The following is an 18,186-nucleotide window of genomic DNA, read 5'->3' on the forward strand; positions in this document are numbered from 1 at the left end:
CTTTGCCGCCTTTGGCTCTGCCTTCAGCGGCTCTGCCTGTGCATTGGCTGCCGGCTCTGCCTGTGCATTGGCTGCCGCCTCAGCCTGCGTCTCCTGGGTTGAACTCTCTGGTTGTGTTTCGTTTTCCAAACAACGCTGTTCGCTGACAGCCTGCGCCAGATAGCCAATCAGATTCATATACTCCTGGAAGCTGACCTTCCCATCCTGGTTGTTGTCAAGCTGTTGACGCATGTTTTTGACTGCCTCATTGTCCTCTGAGCCCTAAACACAAAGTTCCTCAGATGTTAATCACTGATGAAGCAAGTTTGCAGCTTGTTTTAATTGTCATTTCACATTTTAATGGAATAAACCGCAGAAGATTAATAACACACTTCTCCACAAGAAAGTGCACTATTTGAGTTCTCATTCATGTCCGAAGCACAAACATGTAATTTAATGAGGCACCGGAGCAAATAACACAGCAGCATTCTTCATGGTAAATGACTATTTGGACACAAGTTTGTGGTTTCTGCTCAGCTCATCAAAGTCCAGATAATAAGGAACAATGAATGATGAATGAATATCAAACAAAGTGTTGCTAGATTTAACAAAACTGAATGCAGCTTCTAACCGTCAGAATGTTTTTCAGCTGGTTCTTCACGAGGCTCTGGAACTCCTTCCCTCCGAGGTTTTCCTTGCCCTTGGATGACTTCAGGTAGACACTCACCACGGTTTTAATTGCTGCCTCCATCTTTGCTTTCGCTCTACAAGAAGATGAAAACATCTATTATACAACTGACATTTGGGTTGCACGGATATTAAAATGATAGCTGATGGATGATAAATGACCAATATTAAAATAAAGGCTACAAGTGAATTTAGGCATCACAACATTATAATGCACATTATGAAAATTCAAAGTGAATATTCAAAATGAGAAATATTTAGTTTCTAAAAATTACACTAGTGTTCAGAAGGTCAGTAGGATTTTTATTATTTTTGAAAGAAGTCTCTTATGCTCACCGAGGCTGCAGTTATTTTATCAAAATACATTAAAACAGGAATAATGCAAATATATTTAGAATTTAAATGTTTTTTTAAAAATATATTTTAAAATGTTATTTATTCCTGTGATGACAAGGCTGAATTTTCAGCATCATTACTCCAGTCTTGAGTGTCACACGATCGTTCAGAAATCATATGCTGATTTGGTGCTCAAGAAACATTATAAATGTCCTTGGCTAGTATTTTTAAATTTTATTCATTGCTGAATAAAAATGATTCATTTCTTTTTTAAATAAAATCTTACTGACCCCAAACTCTTACACAGTAGTGTACATTTAACAGTTATTAATATATTTGTTTTTTTAAAGAGTAAAGGTAAGCTAGCTTTGATAATAGTAAACTAAATAAGGGAAATGACAATCAATCAATCAATAAATGCATAAATAAAAGCATAAATAAATCCCTTTCACTTGGTTTCTCATTTGCCAGGCGAAAATCAAAAATCTGTTTTAAGTTTAATAGTTTAAACAAACCCTAACCCTAAGAAGAACTAAGGTGACATTTCCTCATAAAGGGTAGGGCCAACACTATAGTCCATTTACTAAGTGTACAGGAAAGTCTACTAGGGTGTGGAGAATGGAAATCTTGGGGGTTAGAACTGACAATCAATTGCAGATAAGGGAAGAGAGAGGAAAGAGGCAAGACGCCAGTGGCTGTCCTGATCTTTGATAGGCCATCTGATCTACTGATGACCAAACCGCACAGCGGCTTCATGTTTCTCAAGGGATTACCAACAGCTCAAACATCCCTTCTTTCCCCACTCATTCTTTTTTTGGTTCTGTAGTTTGTTCCTCGTGCTCTTCACACCTCTTTCAATGTAAAGAAGTCCTGCTTTTCCCTTTCTTTCATGACCAGCATTGCTTCTCCTTTGTCACGTGTAAGATTTCACCAATGCAGGTACACGTTCACTGTCTCATGCATTCCGCTACACAATTTTTTACTGCTTGGTCAAAGTTTCGAAGGAAATGCCAATAGCCAGTCACCTTGCCTCATTAGTGAATGGCATTTCTCAGATTCTTTGATGAGGTGCGAAAGGTCATCACTTAGCTATGTTCATGGCATGAAGATGCAGCGATCAGATTTTGAAAAAAAAAAAAGAAAAGTAATTTCCGAAAACGTGCATAAAAATGTGTGTTTAATATATGCGGCATCAACAATAAGTTAAGATATCAGAAGCAATTTTGTTGTTAACTAAACTATTAAAAATATAATTTTTGGTAATTAAAATAAAAGCAGAAAACAAATTTAAAGCAACATATAAATATTTTTTTTTAACTTGAAATCAAATTAAAACGAAAACGTAAATATAAAAATACATATAAAAAAGCTAATTCAAATAATTAATAAATACTATAAATATTTGATTAAAAAAAACTTTTAAAAACTTTCAAATTAGAATTGTTGCCCTGGCAACTAAATTTAAAAAGTTGAAGTTGAAGTAGTAAAATGACTAAAACTAAAAATTAAATTAAATTAAAGCCATACAGAAATAAAAAAAATTCTATACTAAATACTAAAACTGCAAATAAAATTTAATTGAAAACTGAAAATATGAAAATAAAACCTAATTCAATATATTCTAAATATTATATTAATAAATATTTGCTGAAAAATCTGAAATGTTGCCTTGGCAACTAACTGAAATAAATAAGTTTAAGTTGAACTAGTAAAGTACTCAAATTGAACCATATAAATATTTTAAAAAATAAAACTTAATGTAAATTAAAACTGAAAATATAAAAATAAAAGCTAATTCAAAATATTCATAAATACGCTAAAAATAAGTAGGTAGGTATTCAGGTACCTCAAAAAGATCCCAAACATATAAAATTATCCTGTTATATCTAAGAACCGAACCAGTGTTTTCTAGTGTGCATTCAAAAAAAGGTACATTTCATTGATAAAATCTTGAACAACAGACCCGAGTGTGTCAGAGCGACACAACTCTGAGGGTTTGTCATCCTTTGAATTCCAATCATTGCTCTTTACGAAAGTCATTCAAACTTAACCAGAAAGTTACGGCTTGCTCGTTAGATGAGGACTGAAACCTTATCATTTGCATAGCTGTACAAACAAAGACGTAAAACAAACCAGTGACGTCCAGCGGTCAGCAAAGAAGCCCTCTGAGCTGTTATTGCAGGTCAAAATCTGTGTAGCTACGTTTGTCATCCGAGACGGTTTCTGATGCTGCCAAATTAGCTGACATAAATTCACACAGAGTTTCCTCTTATCAGCAGTAATAACCACATCGACAGGTAGTAAGCAATTAAGAAACATGACCATTAGCCTAATTTAATGAGAGAGAAGGAGATACAGAGATGACGCAGTACGCATATTAAAGCTTCTGGTTTCATAGGGTGTTTGAAAGTGAGAAGGAGTCTTTTACACTATACTGTCAGGTGGAATGATGCAGGAAATAGTTTTCTACTTCTACGGCACACAGACACTCAGCTAATGATGTCACAATGCAGGAATAAACTATACTTCCTATAGGCTGTCAAATATGAATGCTACATACTCGTGCACCATCTTCATTCTGGTAAAACAATAACTATGTCTCAAAGCCCAGCAGACCGTTTTTCTAGACCTAATTTTTTGGCATCACAGACATGTTTTGACACACACTGCACCGATAAACTCTTAAAAATAAGTTTTTTTTGCAGCACTGCCATAGTAGAACCATTTTTGGGTGAACGTATAGTTTTCTTATTGTGAATAGCATTTTAATCAGCTGAAGAACCTTTTTTCCCCATTATAAAAAACCTTTTGTGGAATGGAAAGGTTCCATGGATGTTAAAGTTTCTTACCAATAAAGAACCTTTATTTTGAGTGTATGATGCCAAAAATGCTGTCTATGATAACATTTATAAGATGGTCTTTGACTAAACAAAATTGCTGTTTGTTTGCTAATACTATAAAGAAAAAATGGCAAATATTATATTTAAACTTGGCATTAAAGAAAAACAAGTTTTAAATGTGAAAAATATGGTTCATGCAACCAAAGAGAAAATCTTAATGTTTTTCTTTTTAAAGTGTAAACACAGTTGTTACCTTTAGGTTCTATTTGACCTGATTTGACCCTTAAAAATGACTTTTGTTGTTGTAACCTATAATATTTTGAACTAGTAAAGATGACCGAAACACACTTTTAAGTCATAAAAAGATTAGCCTAGTTTCAAAAGTACATTATATAAGTTACTTTCTCTAGGCTGTGTCTTAAAACCTAGTGAGCTGCCTACCTAGACAGCATTATCATAAAAAGATCTATTTTTTAAGACCTAGACTCACAGTTTACTGCACCAGCACCTGTGTACACAGAAAATAGCATCCTAACTGAAAGGGAACATCTATGCAGGTGGCACAACACTGTAGGTTTGAGACACAGCCCCTACTGTACAGTCCGGATACAGTCAGCCGTTATCCACAGGACAAACTATGTCTACATGTGCCCTAGATCAAAGGGCCGTTGCTCTGTAGAAGTCAATGCTGTGCTGTTGTCACAAGTCTTACACACCTTGTCTCCACAATCATATTTCAAGTGACTATAGGCACCGTTCATTGATCCGGTTGACTCTTTCAACCCTGGGTCTCAACCCTATCCAGTGCCAGTCGTGAAGTCATATGAATTATTGACGTCTTTGACCCCTGACCTGGCAATTCTGCGCTTGCCACCCTAGACAGTCTCAAGCTTTAACCCAAAACTCCCTCAGACAGACAGCACGTGGATGGGTTCATAATAAGTAATGAAGAGAGATCTTCCATTACTTAAATGACTCTCTCCAAAACAGACATGACCTTGTACTGTTCCTGGGCGAAATGAATAAATAAATACGCTCACACACACTCAAAAAACGAAAATGGGACACAGACATATGCAGTTTAACAGCGTCCACTCTGCCGTTTCTCTCCAATGCGCAAAAGAGATTGTTTCCAAACTGGCGAACGTGATATGCGCCATTAAAAATTCACACAGGAACAACTTTGCCAGTGCATAAAAACTCGTGGGGAACAATCTCGAGGTAGTTCTTATTTTCTTCACCTTGAAATCACGCTTTTGTTAAACGCCTCTCTTTTCTGACAAGTGTTATTCTGACTTGGAATTGATTAACAGGCAGAGGAGACTCAAAATGTCATGATCTTCAAGCATCTACACTTAAGTTTACTATAATTATATTAGAAATATAAAAAAAAATAAACATTTGGCATTTTTTATCCTAATATGTAGTTTTTTGTTTAGATTTGTTTTTATATTTACATTTTTTAGTATTTAAAATAACGTCAACAAAAGATTATATTCAACTTATATTTTTTAAATAACGATAACTTCACAATAATCTTAAAAGATTATACTCAATTTAAGATTAAGAAGTTTAAAATAGCAATGCAATACAAACAGCCGCATAAGATTTTCATCAAGGACGTTGTCATTGTTCGCGCGTGCACTCGTAATAAATCGTCGCCATTAACAACGCGTCAAACCACAGAAGTGTATTTATCTGTATATAGCTCCGTATATTCACAATAAAGACGCTTTAACTGTGTGCGAAAACGGCAGATGTCTTCAGATCCAGCTGGCTGAGGATGGTCGAAGGGTGTTCCCAAAACGTGGCGTTGACACTCTACGAAAGCTCTCACATTTTCAAAACTGCAAAGTTTTGTGTTTAAATAAGCCTTTAAAGTGAAAGAAACGGATTTTAGAGCACTTACCCTAAAATGGGGACAGCACGGACTGACAGTTCGCAGTAGCTGCAGTAAAACCTCTATTTGTTCCTTTCCCCTTTCTTCCCTCGCCTACCTCAAAAGAAAAAAAAACTTGTCAGACTCGAACCGCTGCCGAATCTCTTCCGTGATTTTTTTTTTTTTTTTTCTTTTTTCGTTAACGTTTTTTTGCGCCTGACTCTGACAAATGAAAGGGCGTGTACCTGGAGGAGGGGAACTAGGGGACGAACTTATTTGGATTTTTTTTTCTTTAACGTTTTTTTTTTTTTTGCCCCTGACTCTGACAAATGAAAGGGCGTGTACCTGGAGGAGGGGAACTAGGGGACGAACTTATTTGGCTACTTTAAACAGGACATTTGAGTTTTGAGATGATTCACAGATGTGATATTTCTAATGTTTTCTACTGCTGTAAAATCAACAGTATGATTTCTGGTAGTTTCACACCAGAAATCCAGCTGGGAATCATTGCAGTGGACGGTGAGTTTTGTCTGGAGCTTTAGTGGGAAAACTTTAACCCTTACCTGTGGAATGTTTGCATGAGTGTCAGAAATTAACCATGCAGGGCTCCGGGCAAAATGCCCTATTGCTTTACCTGTAACAATATTTTATATATTTTAAATTAGTCTTATAAAGTAATGAATTTGGCGACTCTGAAACATATAAGGTGGTTTCTAGCTGGTAGCTAAAATATAAAATAAATTAAAACACACACACACGGTTAGCTGGATAAAAAAATCTTCCATCATTTTAAAGAGCTGTTTAATCTAAACATAGAGAGAACAATTATTTATTTGGTTTTCTGAATAATTGCTAGGTCTATCATAAAATTGCTTTTTAAAATTAATTAACTACAAGGCTGATGATACACAGGGCAACTTTTTGAGCAATGTTGCCTCCAACTTTGGCTAATGTTGCCATCAATGGGCAACCAGGTGAGACACAGGGTCCACAACTGATCTAAAGTATCCAGATAGAAATTTGTTACCCATTCACAATGGGAGAGTGCCCAGGCAACGTTGTTAAAAAAAAAGTTGCCAAGCAAAATTGCTCAAAAAGTTGCCTCATGTACACTCTGAAAAATGCTGGGTTAAAAAGGGACAAACCCAGCTATTGGGTTGTTTTGACCCAGCGGTTAGGTTGTTTTGAACGCAACTGCTGGGTCAAAACAACCCAATAGCTGGGTTTGTCCCTTTTTAACTCAGCGCTGGGTTATATTTAACTCTGAAACATATAAGGCGACTCTGAGGTGATCTCAATGCATCTTTTCAGGTTATATTTAACCCAGCATTTTTTAGAGTGTATCATCAGCCTAAGAGTGTGTCATAAAAAATTACACTCTTTATATTGTTTATATTGGTAAAAAAACAAGGATAAAAAAATTAAAAAAAAAAACATTCAGAAAATAAATTCCAGGGGGCAAATAATGGCCCCTATTCATTTTTAAAAAGTAAAATTCTGACACTGGTTATGCACTACACATGCAATATTGAGACCGTTCTTTATTTATTTGTTTTTTAACGCCCCAGGAATGAATTTAGTCCGAATTCATGCTAACAGGAATGCATTGTATTGTGATAAATCTTCAGACAGCCTTTAACAGGCCTCAGGGGAGACATATAGACTAATGAATCATATCTCAGTGCCAGCGCTTTACTATGATTATCTGTGTTTACAAGAGGCACCGCCTATGTAAAGTGGTTTGTACTGACTGGCTTCGCTTTGTGTGGACTATGGTCATGCCTCGCAGCTCTGATTATGCTACAAAGTTCACTTATGACTTAATCTTAAATATTATATTTTTGTTGCATAAAATGTTTTTTAGGCACCCCACAGGAACTGTGACTGGTTCAGTAAGATTTAAACTCTCTGACCCCTGTTGCCACCTCATCAAACCAGTATGATGGGTTTAAAATTAAAATCTCAATGCATCTTTTCAGGTGATTTAACACTGATAACCAATGCTCTTCAGGCAATTCAAAATTCTCAGAAATGTTGTATTCAGTTTGATATATTTGCACATGCAAATAAGATCTAAATCTCCCTTCAAATCCAAAAGAAACCAACACCCTTCCCCCAAGCCACACCTGTATGCGAGGCAACTGCTTTATATTGTGTGAGATTGAATGTGTCAATAAGGATGTCTCTTAACTGACTGCTGTCTGGAGCTGAAATTGTTAAGATCTAAAACTAAGCCGCTGTGCAATCGGATAGTTGAGGGCCTCAGGGTGGTGTTGGGTTGCCATAAAATGATGCTATTAAATCAGATGCGTTATATTGTCTACACAAAAGAGTGGGAGAGATTGGAGGGTGTGCAGAGAATCTTATATGACATGGCCAATAAAGAGGCAAGGCAAGATTACCAGGAGAATTAAACAATGCTTTCTTTTATTTGCCGTCACCTGCTTGGGACAATCATTAACTGTGCAATGTTATAATTACATCAGAAAGTCACAAGGTAAAATTAAAGTGATTTTCTTCAAGTAGACTAATACTTCAGGTTTCTTTATTGGCTAAAAGGCACCATGCTGGTTCGCCACACTGCCAATCAGCTGCCAGAACTCCAGGAACGTCAGCTCTCCATCGTTATTCGCATCCAATGAGTTCATGAGCTGATCAATGGTGGCTGGGTCAGAGGCATTCTGTGGGTGAAGACAAGATGGACAGGCATTTATACGCACTTGCAATGATAGTGCTCCATCTAGTGGTTGTCACTGGTACTGCACATTCTTTTCCGCTGACCTATTAGTTTGGGGGGAGTTCCTGTTTTGGATGGGCCAAACAGAAAATGCTCTGATGTGGCATTTTTCTATTGTATCCAGCCTTAGAGATCTGGTTAGGATGTAAACATGCTGAAAGCAGCCAGTTTGTTTTCACACTTGCTAGCAGTATAAGGTCAGTCTCTGACTTTATTTTTTTTTTGCATAGGAAGGATTTGTGTAATTTCCTCTATAAAATCAGAAACACGTGACTCACAAGGAATGCTTTAGAGGACTGGGATGTGGTTAACTAATAACTCACATCAGACCTCTGAAATGGTGCTCTTATCCTTTTGGGCTCATTCTTCTCAGAACACAGAATAGCCTACAAACACTGTAAATAAGGCCATTATTTATATTATATATTTATTTACTTATTTTTAAAAATCTTTAATTTAATTATCTAAATATTATATTATTAATGAGGTCTCAGATTAAAAAAATATTTTATAGTAAAATTCAGCATTAGTATTAATCCAATACTGTAAACAAGTCCATTAAATTAAAAAATATATGTTAAATAATTCAAAGCATTATTTATAATGCTTAATAGTAAAATTCAGCATTCTTATCCATTTTGGTTAATTTTTCTTAGACCACATAATACCAGTTAAGCACTGGAAATAAGGCCATTATTTATTTATTTAAACAATCTTCAATTTTCTAAATATTGTTATTAAAGGTCACAGGTTGAAAAATTGTATAGTAAATTCTATATTACAATTTAGCATGCTGTAAGACAACCATTTTATTGTAGCTGAAAGCTCTTCAAAATAGAGGTTCTTTGCGGCACCTGAGATTCAGCAGACATGTCTCTTCTTATTAAGAACCATTTTTGAGTTGGTTTTATGGTTCTGTGGAGATTTTTTTTTTTTAAGTTCTTAATATTAGATTATAGTTCTTTAAGATCATTGTACTGAATCATTATTTTTTTTTTAAAGCAGATGATTTTCTTAACTAAATGGGTTCTAAATGGAAACATATTTAAGTATGTAGACCTGAATTGAGGAATATATAGATATGAAGCCGACAAATTCTATAGGATATACTGTAATAACTCAAAAGGCTTACCTTTACAAAGTTTGGTAACTGGGATGTGACCAAGCTCTGAAACTCTTCTTTGCTCAGAGTGTTTGCAGAGCCATCCTTCCCTGCGTAAGTCTTGAACTGGGAAACGAGCACGTTAATGGCAGATTCCATGACTTTTGGAGTAGGATAGTTAGGTGGCTAGAAAACAAAAAAGTACTTGACAGGTTAGTCCTTTTCAGTTATCAAATACCCATTTTGTGGTATAAAAATATTTCACTCAGAAATGAAGATTCAGAACCATTTACTCATAATCACCATGCTTTAAATCCATATAACTTGGAGATATTTAGCAGACTGTCCAAGCTTCTTTTTCCATACAGTGAAAGTGGATGAGGACCAAGAACACGTGGTCACCATTTACTGTCATTGTATGGAGAAAAAAAACAGAGGATGCTCCAGTCATTTTTTGTTAGATGCCAGAAAGGTGAGCAAGAGAATAAGTAAAAACTGACAGAATGTTCATTTTGGGCTGAACTAACACTTTTAAGGGCAAGAAGGTATATGCAATGCAAACCAAAAATGGGATTCAGTAGAAAACAGAAAAATATCATAGGCTTACCTGAGCCAAAGAATGATGTTCTGACTGTTGTGGTGAGTAAATGACCACATCTCACCTTATATTCTCTTCGTCTGACCGTCAAACTCAGCGGAAAACCAGAATCACACCCACTGCTCCATTTCACATGTCAGGATGTTCTTATCTCTTGCTTCAGTGTTTCCATAGCAAAGTAGTTTAGGCTCTCTTTCACACACACTTACACACAATGCATTTATAGTAATCCAGATGACAAAATACGGTTTATATCCGACAGATTAATGGCATTGTGGTTTATGATACTGAGAAAAAGTACTATTTATATTTGTGATTATTTCAAAGCATACCCTAACACATGAAGGTTGATTACTCTACACACCAGGTTTCCTAAATGTTGTCAATCCAAACATCTGCCATCAGGGAAACTTCATCAGATAACTCTGTCAAAACTTACTCAGCATCAACTGACATGCTGGAACAAATACAAAGACCTCACTAATATGTCTCCTACAGATCAGTTTTAGAGGTCAGAACTGAATGTGCTTTTATACAGAATATAAAACAAAAAAATTTAAAGTAGAGGTATTTTTAAAGGTAAAATAAATTAGACCAGACATCCTGAAGTTAACGCCCATTTCTGATTTGTTAGTTGTAAAATAAATCTCAATAATTCTCATGGCAATGGTACATCATTTTATTAATCATCAAAAATTGTTCATATTGATACATTGTGGCATTTGGTCTTGTATACCTTTTTTTTAAACTGTATTAAATTTTCTTTCATATTAAATATCATTGTGCCATATTATAACTTAAATTATGAGTTCCATTAAATAACCTTTTCTTCGTATTTACAAATTAGACAAGAAAAGGGCTAAATTCAATGGTTTTCATCTCAAAAGAGTGCAACAAAACAATAACACCGCTATAATCAAATGATCTTGATGATTCACTACAATGGCTGTTTTCCTAAAATAGAAAGAGGATATAAATAAATGTCCACATCACCACAGTGCAAACAAAACCATTATTGAAACTTTCTCTATTTTCATTCATTGTGGTTTTGAGTTGATTTCAGTACCAGCATTCTGTGCTCACTAGTAAAGGCACATAAGCTAACATATCAAATTCCTAGAAAAAAAGAAAAAAAAAAAGCATTCAAAGACTTTACTTTTTTTCCTTTACATTAAGTGTGAGCAGAACTTGAGTTGGGGTAGAAACCGGAAAAAAAGAAAGCTTACAATGACCTCTAAAACCTCTGGCAAAAACAAAACTTAAAAAGAAACCAGTCTGACATCAGCTTAGTAAGGAAATCATGGGGTAGGTGCAAAGAAACCAGGATTTTAATAATAAAAAATAAATAAAAAATCAGCTAAAATAAAAGTCCTGACATTCTACATCATTTTTAAGTCAATTTTGGTTGTTCAGACAACTTATAAAGAGGCATTCTCTACCGATCTCATTGCACTTACCCAGTTTAGTGTTAAAGGGATAGTTCACCCAAAAATTAAAATTTGGTGTTTATCTGCGTGCTTACCCCCAGGGCATCCAAGATGTAGGTGACTTTGTTTCTTCAGTAGAACACAAACGAAGATTTTTAACTCAAACCGTTGCAGGCTGTCAGTCATATAATGTAAGTGAATGTGAATCACGGCTTTGAGTCAAAAAAACATACACAAACAAAACCTAATTAAACCCTGCGGCTCGTGACGATACATTGATGTGTAAAGACACAAAACGACCGGTCTGTGCAAAAAACTGAACAGTATTTATATAGTTTTTTTACCTCTTATTTACTGCAATGTCCGAACTGTCCTGACCGCATCGAGCGCATTCTCAACAGCAGGCGCGAAAGGCGCAGACTTATAAGTGCATTACCTCCACCTATCTCTCAAGTGGACCATTGACACTTCTAATTGAGATTGTAGATAGAGTGTCAATGGTAGATAGAGCGTCACCTACATCTTGGATAGGGCTGGGTATCGAGAAAGATATATTTTAGGCACCGACCTAAATGCCTCGATACCATCGAGTATCGAAACTGCGATCCGCCGTAAAGCAAGAAGAAGAAGACGACGTGTTACGCACCTGCTGTTGAGAACATGCTCAGGACAGTTTGAACAGTTCGGACATTGCGTGAATCAGAGGTAAAAAACGATATAAATACTGTTCAGTTTCTTGCACAGACTGATAGTTTCGCTTCATAAGACGTCATTATAAACATCAAATTTTCATTTTTGGGTGAACTATCCCTTTAATCTCGTTCACAACTCCATTTGTATTAGGTGACCAATCCATCTGCAAGTGAAGCAGTTTCATTCATGTGGCAACACTTAATGCTTAAGATGACTGACACTTTACACAGCAAGCAAGAGTCAAAAGGTTTGGCGTTGAAGAACAGGACTAACAGAGGTAGCTTACAACAAAACACCCAACGCACATGTGGGACTTCACTAATGACAAGACTCCAAAGAGAGAAACTCCTCACACACAAGGCATTAAACTACATCTACAGTCCGTAAAGAACGGGGAAAGTAATGGGTAAGACTGTTCCGTTTGCTCTCCTTCACGTGGTGTATTTTTCCATCCGTTCAACCGAGTTCCTGGGGTGGGCAGCACCAATTATTCCAAAGGGGCGGCGAACTGTAGCAGAGCCTCTTTCTCAAACTCCTCCATCTCTTCTTCGAGGGAATCATTGTCATGCTGTTTGCCTTCTAAACCATCTGCCAGATCTTCCAGGATATCTGCAACGTCCTCGGCGAACTCACTGAAGAGCATTTTGTCGTGGGCGAAAACTCCGCCGCTGAAGAACTGGGCAGTGAGCCGGATGAGAGACTCCTTGCTTTCCTGTGGAACACCATCTAGTTTGCTTAGGTAGATCTCAAGGAGGTCCTGAAACTCTATAAGCGTCACAGGAACAAGCCCCTCTGCATCAGCGCAGTTGGATACGCCATGGCAGCCTTCGGCACGATGTCGGTTCCTCCTGAGCTTCTCTTCTTGGTGTTTCCAGAAGTCTATCTGCTCATGGTGGTGATGATGATGATGATGCTTGGAAGGTTTGGCTTCCCAAGGTCTTTTCTTCTGTCTCTGTTCCCTCTCTTGCCTTCTCTCATCCTTCTTGTGGTCCCACTCTTCTTTGTACTTCTTGAGATGGTCTCTCCTTTTGTCCTTACCATGCTTCCACTCTTTTCCCCTTTCTGCCTCATCTTTCTTCCAGCGACTGTCGTGTTCTTTCTTTCTGCCCCATTCCTTCTTTTCTCCTTTGTGCTCTTGGTGTTTCCTCTTCCACTCTTCCCGCTTGCCCAGCTGATCCACCTGTTTCTCGAGTCTCTTCTGTATTTCCATCAAGCTCTCCCTCAAACCCTGCTTGTTCCAGCCCTGTTTCTTCATTCCCTCCAGTCTCTTCCGGCTCTCCTCCAAAAGAGTTTTCTGCCGCTTGAGTTCTTCTTTCTTATCCCAGTGTTTCTCAGTTCCTTCTAGACTAGACTCAGCAGTGGAAGGTGGGCCAGAGTCTTTGAGCTGTTGTGGAAGATCTTCTTCAACTGAAGTAGAAAATAAATAAAAAAAAATAGTAGAATGCACTGCAGTCTTTGCCAAATATATATATATTTTTCCACATTTCATCTTGATGTAGGATTGTAAAAAGACTGGTTTAATTATCAAAAAAATCCATATTATATCCATAATATTATAAGACACTAAAACTAATATTAGACATTTTAACTACAAGTGAATTTAGGTATCATAATATTATAATGTGCAGTAAGACAATATGGAAAGTATGAAAAAGATACTTATTTTGAGATTAGCTAAAGATTACATTTAACAGTGTTATTAAATTATTTGTGTTTTAGTGTTAACAGGGTTAGATGACAGCAAAGGTAATCTAAATGTAAAAATAAAAGACATGAGCATGCACAAATTAAATATCTAACATTGACAGATACCAATAAATTAGAAAATCTCTAATATCAGCTGATTACCAATATATATTAAAGGGGTCATATGATGCTGCTAAAAAGAACATTATTTTGTGTATTTGGTGTAATGAAATGTGTTTATGCGGTTTCCACATACTGTACATTATTGTTTCTCCTCTATGCCCCGCCTTTCTGAAACGCGTAGATTTTTACAAAGCTCATCGTTCTAAAAAAGCGGGTGAAAGCCGATCCGGTGATCCACAGCGCAAAATTGTAGTATGTCCTCAGCAACCAGCATGGATCAGCTCCAGGCATGACGAAGCGATATCTTCCTCTTTTGGAAGGCCAAACAAAGTAGTTTCGATTTCACTACGAAGCACACAGCGCCTTCACGACATGGTGGCGGCAACAACAATACTACAGCGAGAATAAAAGTTACGCCTTCTTTCTTTGCGTGAACATTTGGGCGGCGTTATGCAAATCTTCCCACATAGCGACGTAGATATGTGGGGGCGTGTTAGAACGAGGCGTTTTAGGTAGGCGTGGCTGACTCTTAACTTTTATAAAGAATATCTCTTTGGATTTGAGACTTTAGTCTTTGCAACTTTACAGATCTTCTTTATGCACCACGAGCTTGTAACACTCCAAAGAGAAAGGAAAAGGAAAAAAATCGCATCATATGACCCCTTTAACAATATTTATTCTGAGTAGTTTGAGGTTGGTGAGATTTTTTAAAATGTTTTTGAAAAAGTCTCTTCTGCTCACCAAGGCTGCATTTATTTGATCAATAAAGTAAAAGCAGTAACATTATAATTTATTACTGTGAATTTTCAGCAGGCATTACTCCAGTCTTCAGCTTCACATGATCCTTCAGAAATGATTCTAATATACTGATTTGATGGTGTTCAGGAAACATTTTTTATCATCATCAATGTTGGAAGCAGCTTCATATTTTTGTGATATTTTTGTGAAATTATGGATTTTTTTCCCAGGATTCTCTGATGAATAGAGGGTTCAAAATAACAGCATTTATTTGAAATATAAATATTTTGTAACATTATAAATGTCTTTAGTGCCACTTTTGAACAATTTAATGTGTCCTTGCTAAATAAAAGTATAATTTTTTTTTTTTATATATCTTACTGACAACAAACTTTTGAAGTACTGTAAAAGCTAGAAAAAAAAGCTAACAACCTCATTCTCATCTTGTTAAACCAAAAGATGTCTTTTGGCTGTTAAATTTACATACCCTATCCACTACATCCAAATTTAAATGTTGAGTTTTAACATTCCAAATACTATTCATGTGCCATTCCCACTCTCTCTCATCATACCGGTAAGCTTTGTGAGCTCAGCGACTCTTGCTCTCAGTGTCTGTAGTTCTTCTTTTAAACCAGGCAGTTCAAACAGTTGTTCTTTCATCTTAGTGTTCTGGTTTTCCAGCGCTCCCTTCTCAGTGTTATGCTTATCTGCCGCCATTTTCAGAGCCTGGTCCAACTCCTCTTTCTGTGACTGATCAATGACAAAGAAAAACCATGAGTGTTCAACATCTGAAAATAATACAGCCTATAGACAATGCAACAAGGCCATTTAGTGGAAAATTGCATTCACTTAGAAAAAGAACCAAAAGACTTTGTATATGACGTTTTCCCTTTTAATGTCATGAGATTTACTTAATGTCATAAGGTTAAAGTTGAGGAACTTAGAGGACTAACCTCAATCTGAGCCTCTAATATATTAATTTGTTTATTCTCTTGAGCAAGTTTATCAAGAAGTTCCTGGAAACAGAGACACAAGTCATCAGAGAATGCCACAGGTGAAATCAACTTGTATACATTTGGCAATAATGAAACGGAGCAAAGACAAAAAATAAAGCAATGCACGAACCTGGTCACTTAATTCTGTACCCTCAAAATCATCTGTGGGAGAGAAAAAAAAGATTTGTACTGTTCTTTGAGATTTCACAGACAAGATGAAGTGAATTACAAAACTGTTAGTGTCAAAAACTCAACCGCTGCAAGTAAAAGTCAGTGTAATTTATGCAACAGCAGTCACACAGTTCTGGAGTTAGATTGTTTTTCACATGCATGTTGTGTCTGGACATATGAACCAGGTCTCTCTGTAACACGCTCAAAAGTTTGGGGTCAGTAAGATTTTTATTATAATAATATTTCACAATATTACGGTTTCTACTGTATTTTTCATCAAATAAAACACTGTTGGTAAGCAGAAGAGAACAAAAACATGAAAAAAATCTTACTTAGTTTTACTCAAAAACCTAATCGAGTTGCCTTTTGATTTAGTAACCCTGGCATCCTCTACAAAAACTTCATGTCAGCAGAATCTCAGCATTAAGCCATTTCAGGGTGAGGCAGCCACTGCTGAAACTAAACGAATACAAAGGTGAAGTGTGCAATTTCTTGCCCCAAGTGACACCAAACTGCAATCTGATTGTTTGAGTGGCCTGAACAAAAGTGTAAGTTTGGGAAACTCCCTGTATGTTTGAGCACTGGAACGCTGTTTGACAAAAGGAGGCACAGAAATTACACACTTCAACTTTAAAAGGGAGGTGTAGAAGCAACCAGCTGTTAAGCCCAGTGCATCAGCGGTGATGATATAAGCTGCCCTAAGGTAAATGCACCTTTTTCTCCACTCATTTGTTAACATTTGAATATGCGATGGGAACGAACTCTACCATCAGCACTGTAGGGCAACTCCTATCCACAGCTCAAACACAAGCATATACTGCCACCTAGCTCAAACTATGAACCTACCATTAGACAGGTCAACCACAGAACCTGGAGGCATAACAACATGAATGTAACCACTGAAAATGGGAAATTAATAGTCTTTAATGTAAAATGAGGTGTGTACTCATAACCATCGGCTAAATATGAATTACTCAACAGTTATGCACAGCACAACTGATGCATGCAAGATCTGTTTCATAGGAACAATTACAGAATGTGATTTACATTTGTGACTTTTTTTTTTATTTCAGTGTCAGTGTACTCAAAACTCACCGGAGAAAAAGAAGGATCCAACACAGAGCAGGACCAATGCTCCTACTATCAGATGATTCAAAGAGAAACCTCGTTTCTCCTCTTTCCTTGCTGGCAGGTTGAACTCCTCTTCCTCTTCCTCCTCGTCTGAGCTTCGCTTCAGCAGTATGGTAGGTTGCACATGTCTGAGCCTCAGACCATCATCTTCTGCTGAGGGACCTGCTGGAAGTTCAGCACCAAGAGATTCTGAACATTATAGAAAAAAATCAGGAGAACGAGATCAGCAGAAATATGGTAAAAGTGGGTGGAAACTGAAGTAATGGTGGAAGAAAAATCTTCATTCACATGTATTACTTAATAAACATTTTTTTAACCTCATACCTGGTTCTCTGATTACATCTGGGAATTTCTCTGGCAGCTCTATGTCTTCTTTCTCAAAAGTTGGCTCCTCCTCAGTCTCAATTGAACCAATGGTTTCCGGATAAGGGCTGTCAGGGGCGGGGCTTTCTACTGTGGAACCAAATCCTGTATCAGTCTCAGAGGGCATGGCCAGAGGCGGGGTTTCAGGTGCAGGATGTACATCAGCATGAATATCAAGCACATGGGCTGCAGAAGAATCACTGATTTCAGGGATTGGGCTTATGTCTGCGGTAACAACAGGGACATCTGGAGAAGAGCTTATTTCTCTGAATGGTTTGGAAGTGGAGGGGATTTTGGACTCTGGTTCAGGGGCGGGGCTTTCTTGGACTGGAACGTGCTGGCCGGGGAAGATATCAGTAACGTCCTCTTCAGTGGGTTCGTCAAGGACTGACTCGTCTGAAAACTGGAAGGCCGATTCTGTAGCGATGCTGAAGGGAACAGCTCCCAGAAGGTCACTGTCAGGGGGAGAACTGGTGATTGTGTCATGGATGACAGGAGCATGGATCTCAGAATCGGTATGACCAGACGCTACCATTTTCTCAAAAAAATCCGGGGATGTTTCCTGACAAATCTGGATATCGGACAACATACAATTGTTAGTCTTTTAGGAAGGAGACAGTTTGGCATTAAAGGTCCCATATTGTACACATTTCTGGAGTTTTATTTTAGGTTTTGATGTCCTTAAGAATATATATTTGCGG

General features: G+C 37.0%; 3 protein-coding genes across 9 annotated transcripts in view; all 3 read right to left on the reverse strand.

Annotated features, from left to right (window-relative positions):
- The window catches only part of s100u (S100 calcium binding protein U), a 6,429-nt gene extending 483 nt beyond the window's left edge, over positions 1-5,946 (reverse strand). The window contains exons 1-3 of one of the 3 annotated variants that reach the window (XM_016462471.1): positions 5,752-5,946; positions 611-743; positions 37-261 (exon numbers count right to left, since the gene is read on the reverse strand). In XM_016462471.1, the coding sequence (XP_016317957.1) occupies positions 37-261; positions 611-730 (345 nt within the window). In that variant the 5' untranslated portion in view covers positions 731-743; positions 5,752-5,946. Of the gene's footprint in view, positions 1-29; positions 262-610; positions 744-5,751 lie in introns of all 3 variants that reach the window. The other 2 variants (XM_016462470.1, XM_016462472.1) reach the window with 2 other exon arrangements.
- Positions 5,947-6,053: 107 nt separating this feature from the next.
- s100a11 (S100 calcium binding protein A11) lies at positions 6,054-10,186 on the reverse strand. Of its 2 annotated transcripts, XM_016462454.1 has the most exons (4): positions 10,168-10,186; positions 9,591-9,746; positions 8,284-8,402; positions 6,054-6,243 (listed from the first exon to the last, which is right to left on the reverse strand). In XM_016462454.1, the coding sequence occupies exons 2-4, from the start codon at positions 9,717-9,719 to the stop codon at positions 6,102-6,104; spliced, it is 390 nt and encodes a 129-aa protein (XP_016317940.1). In that variant the 5' UTR covers positions 9,720-9,746; positions 10,168-10,186; the 3' UTR covers positions 6,054-6,101. The 2 variants fall into 2 exon arrangements, with proteins under 2 accessions (XP_016317940.1, XP_016317941.1); XM_016462455.1 differs by lacking the exon at positions 6,054-6,243 and having other exon boundaries at positions 8,132-8,402.
- A 2,179-nt stretch (positions 10,187-12,365) lies between these two features.
- The window catches only part of LOC107669998 (pre-B-cell leukemia transcription factor-interacting protein 1-like), a 9,753-nt gene continuing 3,932 nt past the window's right edge, over positions 12,366-18,186 (reverse strand). For 2 of the 4 annotated variants that reach the window (XM_016462451.1, XM_016462450.1), the window contains exons 5-11: positions 17,447-18,056; positions 17,087-17,311; positions 16,838-16,861; positions 15,951-15,982; positions 15,779-15,841; positions 15,398-15,575; positions 12,366-13,685 (exon numbers count right to left, since the gene is read on the reverse strand). In XM_016462451.1, coding sequence (XP_016317937.1) covers positions 12,766-13,685; positions 15,398-15,575; positions 15,779-15,841; positions 15,951-15,982; positions 16,838-16,861; positions 17,087-17,311; positions 17,447-18,056 — 2,052 coding nt within the window. In that variant the 3' untranslated portion in view covers positions 12,366-12,765. The remainder of the gene's footprint in view (positions 13,686-15,397; positions 15,576-15,778; positions 15,842-15,950; positions 15,983-16,837; positions 16,862-17,086; positions 17,312-17,446; positions 18,057-18,186) is intronic. The other 2 variants (XM_016462453.1, XM_016462452.1) reach the window with 2 other exon arrangements.

Source organism: Sinocyclocheilus anshuiensis, unplaced genomic scaffold, assembly GCF_001515605.1.
Source record: "Sinocyclocheilus anshuiensis isolate Anshui unplaced genomic scaffold, SAMN03320099.WGS_v1.1 scaffold160, whole genome shotgun sequence".
Lineage (NCBI taxonomy): Eukaryota > Metazoa > Chordata > Actinopteri > Cypriniformes > Cyprinidae > Sinocyclocheilus > Sinocyclocheilus anshuiensis.

Excerpts from the sequence above, each read along its gene's own strand:
- s100a11 (XM_016462454.1), bottom strand. The coding sequence starts at position 9,719 with ATGGAATCTGCCATTAACGTGCTCGTTTCCCAGTTCAAGACTTACGCA. Across the intron at positions 8,403-9,590 it reads AGTTACCAAACTTTGTAAAG|AATGCCTCTGACCCAGCCAC; the intron begins GTAAGCCTTTTG and ends CTTCACCCACAG. Across the intron at positions 6,244-8,283 it reads AGTGTGGCGAACCAGCATGG|CACCGTCCACTGCAATGATT; the intron begins TGCCTTTTAGCC and ends CCAGACAAAACT.